Below are 7,354 nucleotides of genomic sequence, written 5' to 3'. Positions count from 1 at the left end.
GTTGTGTGTGTGTATGTGTGTGCACATGCATAATCCTATGTACACCTCTGAGAACATGCAGGGCACAGCACAGCCTTTGGCACTGGTCTTCCCCTTCCCCGTGACTGAGGCTGGCTCTCCCCTTTTTCTGCTGCTGTGGACTTGCTGTAATTCTAGCGCTTGGTGGGTGGAAGCAGGAGGATCAAGAAGTTCAAGGTTATCCTTGCCTACATAATGAGTTTGAGGGCAGCCTGGGCTACATGAAACCCTATCCCAAAACAAAATAAACAACGAGAAAGGAAAGAAATGATGCTATCTTAGTTACTTTTCTATTGCTGTGATAAAACATCTTGGCCAAGGGAATTTACAGAAGAAAAAGTTCATCTGGGTCTTAAAGTTACAGAGGGTTATGGTCCATGATCATCATGGCAGCAGGTAGACATGGTGCTGGAGCAGTAGTGAGAGCTCACCTCTTGATCTGCAAGCATGAAGTAGAGAGCTAACCGGGAATGGTGTGAGTCTTTCAATACTTTAAAGCCCACTAACCAGCAACACACCTCCTTCAGCAAGGTCACACCTCCCAATCCTTCACAAACAGTTCCACCAACTGGGGACCAAGCATTCAAATATATGAGCCTATGGGGGCCATTCTCACTCAGACCACCGCAGAGGCGAAAGAATCTGTCGTAGCTGCAGTTACAGTGATGTGGTTCATTCTCCGTGTGTTTGTGATACGGATGCTGTGAAAACAAATGTGAACCTCGTGTTTCACAACATTTATACAGGCTTTGGGGCTAGTGCCCCTTACACCCCATTCTGCTTTTCTTCCACTCTCTCTCCACGTAGCAAACGTCTTTGTTCAGTCTTCATAACACTTGATTCTCTTTTAATGAATGGGGTACTGCCTGACTCCCCCATCCCAAAAGTCAATCAAGAACTTGAAATTTGTCATTTTAACCTTGTGGTTATTATTTTATTGTGGGGAACTCCAGGCCACTCATGGCTAACCAGAGACCAGGTTCATAGCCAAGGGCCACTGGATACTAAACAAATGTGTCCCTTCTCTGATATTCAAAACCAAGCAGAGCATATGTTTTCATTTACTAAACTTGACAAGTCCAGAGGAACAGCAAAACTGTTTTTTTCTTATATTTAATAAATATACTCATTTACAAACTCAAACTTTCTGATAATTGTACATTCTGAGGATTAGAGGCTCCTAAGTCAGGGGAGTGCTGAGGTGAACCCACAGGCAGAATCTCCACGTGGATGTTATCAGGGTAATCTCCCTGGAGAGGAAGGAACTGGACTATCCTGATTCCCCCCTTCGCCAAACTTTCAAGACCTTGACTGTAACTGTACCTTGCTGGCTCATCTAGGCCTTCCACTTGGTATGGTTTTGTGCACACGTCACGTGAAAAAGCAGATTGCATCATCATTATGTAGATAAGGAAACCGAGGTTCCGAGAAGGGCAATGTTCTACCCAAGGTCAAATGGAGACCAAAGAGGAGTCAAGCGACTTAAGCCCCTGTGACTCTGGAGCTCTTGACCCCTGCCTGGGCTTCCTGGGTCCCCAGGTGCCCGTGGTGCAGGCCTGTTTGTCTAGGTGGTCACTCCGATCTTGTCTCCTCTGGAGCCGGCCCTGCAAGTGGCTAACTCTCCTGGCTTCCTGGACAGGGAAGAAGGAAGCAGCGATGGCATGCCGCAGGCGCCAAGCGTAGGCCTGCAGCACTAAGGTGGCACCCGCTAGCAGCTGCAGGGTGCCCGCGGTCAGCGCGGCTCTGACTTGGGGCGGTTGAGCCTGAGGTAGGCGGCAGTCGTGGGGTATAGAGTATAGCTCCCACTGGAAGGAGCGTTGTGCCGAGGCAAACTTGCTCTCCACCGGAGGCTGGTTGAGGACGAAGAGGATGAAGCCTAGGAGTTTATATGAGGCCTTCAAAACAGAGAAAAGGATTGTGTCAGAGGCGCTGTTGGGCCAGTCCCTATCCCTGCCATCTACAGAATGGGTCAAGGGCAGGACAACTGTAACTCAGTAGCCAGCAAAGTGGCACCTCACAAATGTTACCCAAAGTACTTTGGAGAAAACTTTTAAAGCTGGGGATGTATCAATGACTCAGACGGTAGATACATGGGTTCCACCCACTCACTGGGTACACCAGGGTGGTAGCCCACACCTTTGATCTCAGCACTGAGGAGGCAGAAGTGGGTGGAGCTCTCTGTGATTTTGAGGCCAGCCTGATCTGCTTTAGCGAGTTTCACGGCACTCAAGACTACATAGTGAAGCCCTGTCTTTAGAGAGAAAAAAAAAGTCCCACCAATTGATGCTTTGGTGTTGTGACTGTCTCATCAGCTTGATAGAATCGTCAGCAATGTTCACTCTGGGTGTATCTGTGAGGATCACAGATCATGGGGGGGTCAGATCATGGGGGCTCTGTTCTAACCAATGATTGGGTTGGTTGATGGGTCTACAGCACAAAGGCCTTGTGGGAAGGAGGTGAAGAAGTCGGAGGCGGGGCCACGCTGGAGAAAGCAGTCCCTGGGGGGGGGTGTCTGGGGGCTGCACCTTGCCCTGGCCCCTTCCTGTGTTCCATTTCTGTTTTCTTGTGTTCCGTGCCTCCACACCATCTGCCTACGACTCCCAGGCGTATGCCAAGATGATGACTCAAGCCAGCAAACATGGACGAAAGCCCAGGATTGAAAAGACTCTGCCCACCTGAATAATTCCGAGAGCGTTCCCCTCCACGTACTTACGTCATACTTGACCGTGAGAGTGACGGGGACAGTGGGCAACTTCTGAGCCCAGGTCACAGCTGCCTGTGCCAAGAGGAAGGCCCCATAGTCTGTGGCTGCTGTCACAGCTGTAGCGACTAGAAGCAGTGCCAGTAGCCCCAGCCTGAGAAGACAGCTCAGCAATTCCTCATGCGACAGCTTTGGCTGGGCTGCGTGGAGCAGCCAGGGAGGTGGAGAGGCCAGCAGATGTGTGGCATCAGCCTGGGTCAGCTGCCGAACCAGCTGCCGGGTGGCATAGATATTGTCGAAGCGCAGGTCAGTGAGGTAGCGGTGAAGGTACCAGGCGGACTCGCCCAGGAGGCCCAGCATAAACAACCCGGTGACCACCCGCTGAGTCCCCAGTGCTGCTTGGGTCAGGAACTCCAGGCTAGAGAAGTCCTCCAGGATCTGCTGAGCGGCCATATGCATGTGAAGGCGGAAGGCTGAGCTGTTGCCCTGTGCCTCAAACGCCAGGCTCCGACTGCCTGCTTGGCTCGCTGGGCCCAGCGCCTGGGATGCCAGGCCCAGCTGGTAAGTGGTATTAAGCAGACTCTCCAACGAGCCCTCAGTAACACAGCTCAGTACTTGTCCAGCTGCACCCAGGTTGGCTAACACATTGGGCACCACGGCAACAGCCAGGTTGGCTACACTGTAGGACAGGAGTAGCCGGCGGCCCTGCTCGGAGCCCAGGGTAGGCACACTGAGCGCAAATAGGCAGCGGATAGGGGGCACCAGGCTCAGGCTCAGGAAGACCAGGAGCCCACAGACAGTGGTCACCAGGGCAGGGGGGCCCTGAGGATAAAGCTGTGAAGAGACCAGCCAGTGATGAAGCAGGCCTGCGATGATGCCGGTCAGGGAAGCACACAGGAGCAGTTGTGTCAGAAGTTCACTGCAGCTGGTTGGGAGGGGCTGCGAGAAGGCATTCCAGGCAGTCTGCAGCGGGACAAGCGCCTTGTAGATCCCCAAACGCCAGAATTTCCACCTGCACACAAGGAAATAGGGGAACTCTGTGTCAGGAGGGGGTGGGTGTCCTCTGTCCCACCAGCCAGGTTGTTGGCAGAACCTGCTCTCATAGCCACAGGGACAGGCACACCTTCAGATAGATCAATCAGAGGTATTCCACCCATGGGGGCGGGGGTAACACAAGCTGAACCAATCAGAGCTTCGCAGAGGAAATCTTTACAGGGCTGTCGGTCAACAGCCTAATATCTCTAATACTTGAGGATGTGGGGCTGGGTGTCTCTTCAACCAGCCCTATATTAGTCACTGAAATCACATTTATTTATTTTTTTATTTATTGTGTATTACACATGTGTGTAAATTCATTCTCCACCTCGATTTCTTCATTACATTTTAATTTTGTGTGCACGTGCTTGCATGCCTCTGTGCATGTGTGTGCATGTATGTACATGTGTGTGCATGCATGGGGGTGTGTACATGTGGGTATGTGGGGGTTTGTGAGTGCTTGCATGCCTCTGTGTGTGTGTATGTCTTTGCTTATGTGTGTGTGTGTGCATGTGTGTGTGCGTGCATGTGTGTGCATGTGTATAGACGTCAGAGGACAACGTGTAAGAGTCACAGGACGACTTACTCCCAGGATCTGTTTCTTGCCTTCTATCACATGGGTTTTAAGGATTGAACTTGGCTCTCTGGCTTGGTGTCAGCACTTTACTGGCTGAGATGTCTCATGGGCCCACCATCACATTTTTCTGAGGTGAGGTCTCTCACTGCCTCGGTGCTCACCAGTTTACCTAAATGGCTGACCAGCAAGCCCCAGAGCTGGGCTCGCAGTCAGAGCTGGGTTTGCAGGTGCATTCTCTCACACCTTGCTTTCTTGCATGTGTTCTGGCATTGACGTCAGGTCCCCGAGCCTATGCAGCAGGCACTTTACTGAGTGAGCTGTCTCTCTAGCCCTCAGCGAATATCTGTTGAGCAATTACTGTGAGCTTAGCGTTGGAGACACAGCAGTAAGGGAAGCAGACTGACTCTGACCTCCTAGGCGCTCACACTAGTGACGGCAAAAAGGAAGTTAAAACACAGCTGGATTTAGGGGTCAGTGTGGCAATATTTTGTTTGTATTTTAGCAAGTTAAGCTTGCCTGAAGATCAGAGTACAGAGCTAAGCCACTAGAGGCCAGGCAGTAGTGGCACACACTTTTAATCTCAGGAGTCAGGGGACAGATGAACCTCTGTTAGTTCAAGACCACCCCGAGCTACACGAAATTGATCCAGTCTATAAGAGAAAGGTGATCACACACCTTTAATCTCAGCACTAGGGAGGTGGAAGCAGAAGTGATATAAACAGGTGGAGGGAGGAATACAAGGCGGGAGGAGACAGGAGCTCAAGGCAGTCTGAGGAACAGGGCACTCTGAAAGGCAGACAGTCTAAGGACGGGACTGCCCCATTGGTCTGAGCATTGGTAGAGGTGAAGAACTCTCTAGATGCTGGCCGCTCTGCTTCTCTAACCTTCAGCATTAACTCCTATATCTGACTCTGGGTTTTTATTATTGAGACCAGTTAGAATTCCTGTTACAGGTCAGGTATCTGGTTTATCACTGCTGTCTTTGCTGCAGGTGGCTGGGTGGAGCTGGACATCCACTGCCTCCAGGGCTTTACCTCAGAGTGCGCCCCCTATAGGCGCTTGTCACTGCTGCACACCCGGGCATCTTCAACCCCTGTACTCCCTTCCTGGCCCCCCGAAGACAAACATACTACACACTACACACAGCTTGATTCGTTTGGGAACGGGGAACTGAAATAATGTCAAGGAGCATGAATGCTTTTAAGAACCGGAAGCTATGTCAGGTGCTCAGTCAGCCGGGTATTATCAGTGGCAGGGAGTGTCATAGCTTTCTCTCTGAACGGCATCCTCTGCACACCCCTCTTGTTCTGTTCCCGCACAGCCTTACAGCCATGGCTGTTGTTTCCATCCGACCAGGAGGAAACCGAGGCTAGAAAGGGGAGGGTTCGTTGGTGGTCTCAGCCGGTGAGGGGGAAGACTTGAGACTGGAGTTCATGCCCGTTTCAAGGGGCTGCTGACGTTTCTTGCCCGTGCCCCTTGTGTCCCAATCCCTGAACCTACCCCAACCTGATGAGGTGTTCCGCGGCTCCTCTGTTGTCCCACATGGCCTTTGACAGCTGAGTTCAGGCAGCTGCCGCGACAGCCATGGCAGGTGGAGAGGAAGTGTGGGGATCGTCCCATCGCTTCTGCTTTTGTCCCTTTAATCAGAACCTCCTGGCTGCCTCATTCTGCCCAGCCAGGGGCCCAACTCTTGGGGGCTGGGCCAGCTGTCTCATCCTCTCCTGAAAGGCAGTCAGGAGCCGCCAGGGGTGGGAGGAGGAGGAGGAGAGTGAGAGGAGACATATTTTCCGAGCATTGCCTGTGATCCTGAAGGCAGGAAGGTAAAATTAGTCCATTTCACGGAGGAAGAAACTGAGGTTCAGGGAAACAACTCACAGTAACACCAGACTAAGAGCTCCACTCTGCTTCCCTGTCCCTCCTCCCATAGTTAAGTCTCCCAGGAAAACCCAATCCTTGATTCTGGGGATGAAAACCCACAGGAGACCCACAGGAACCCGCTAAGGCCACACTGTGCTCTTCTTAGCCACCACGTACAGACACGGAAAGAGAATAATAAATGCAGCCTGTACTGAAAACTGTAGGTGCTCAATAGTTGCACGAGTCCCTGTGGTGGTTGGGGGTAACTCCAGACCATCCCTACCTGGCATGCAGAGACTTCTCCCTAGCACCAGTCCCCCATCACTGTCTACGCCAGGACTGCACCCAAGAGGCCTCCTCCGTCATGGGAATGGCCCCCCCCCCCCACCACCACTCAAACACAAAGAACAGAGCTGACAGCCAGCCGTCTTCCCTTATAAGGATATCCTGCTGAGTCATGGGCTCAGGCCTGATAGGGAAAGGGACTTCCCTAGTACATAATTGAGGGAGACACCTGCGACCAGACCTTCAGAAAGCCGTGAACCCCTCCAGGATGCCAGGAGCCTTCTCTCATCCACTCCCACCCATGCCCAAGAAAAGTCTTGGCACACAGTAGAGTCCAGAAGCTGTCAATCCTCAGGTCTTATGGAGCTGCTACTCTCTTAGCGTTCACATCAATTGCCTGGGTACCAGGTATTCCCATGGGACACTCACACTTCGGTGCCAAAATGACCAAGGTTGTAAGGTCAGGAAAGAAGGAAATAGTAAACAGAGAAGGGAAGAGAGGGAGCAGACAGACAGACACACACACATACACACACACACACACACGGAGGGGGGGGCAGAGAGACATTAACACTTTTATTTTGCTGGCCAGTCTTATAGGAGGCTTGGTTTCCTCTGCTGTCTAGTGGGCTTCAAGGAGCTATTTAGCTGGCCTCTTTGTAGAGACAACAGATCTACGTGCAAATGCAGGCTTCCACACGCTGTGCTGTGTGACCTTGAGCTAGGGCTGTCCCTCTCTGAAGTCTCGGCAGCACCTGCTACATGAGAACAAAGCACCTATTCCATGGGTTTGGAAATACAAAGTATTCAGAAGGCAGTACATAAATGTTCACACCATAAACCCTTCCCTCTGGGTTTCAGCCTTGCCTGGGTGAAATCCA

At 51.8% G+C, this 7,354-nt stretch overlaps 1 protein-coding gene across 1 annotated transcript; it reads right to left on the bottom strand.

Moving 5' to 3' along the window:
• Positions 1 to 1,172: 1,172 nt before the first annotated feature.
• On the bottom strand, positions 1,173 to 6,508 carry Ocstamp (osteoclast stimulatory transmembrane protein). Its single transcript, XM_057781651.1, has 4 exons — positions 6,472 to 6,508; positions 5,832 to 6,137; positions 2,732 to 3,731; positions 1,173 to 1,913 (listed from the first exon to the last, which is right to left on the bottom strand). Exons 2-4 carry the CDS (start codon positions 5,873 to 5,875, stop codon positions 1,470 to 1,472), a joined length of 1,488 nt encoding a protein of 495 aa, XP_057637634.1. The 5' UTR covers positions 5,876 to 6,137; positions 6,472 to 6,508; the 3' UTR covers positions 1,173 to 1,469.
• Between the last annotated feature and the right edge of the window lie 846 nt (positions 6,509 to 7,354).

This window comes from Chionomys nivalis, chromosome 9, assembly GCF_950005125.1.
Source record: "Chionomys nivalis chromosome 9, mChiNiv1.1, whole genome shotgun sequence".
NCBI classification, from domain to species: domain Eukaryota; kingdom Metazoa; phylum Chordata; class Mammalia; order Rodentia; family Cricetidae; genus Chionomys; species Chionomys nivalis.
The sequence above is the reverse complement of the archived record's forward strand: the minus strand, read 5'-3'. Positions and strand labels throughout refer to the sequence as shown.

Bases quoted from the DNA above. Each gene is read 5' to 3' on its own strand.
- Ocstamp (XM_057781651.1), bottom strand. From the start codon at position 5,875: ATGTGGGACAACAGAGGAGCCGCGGAACACCTCATCAGGTTGGG. The intron at 3,732-5,831 runs GTAGGTTCAGGG...CCTTGTGTGCAG, and splicing joins GAACACCTCATCAGGTTGGG to GTGGAAATTCTGGCGTTTGG. The intron at 1,914-2,731 runs GTAAGTACGTGG...TCTGTTTTGAAG, and splicing joins CTCTCACGGTCAAGTATGAC to GCCTCATATAAACTCCTAGG.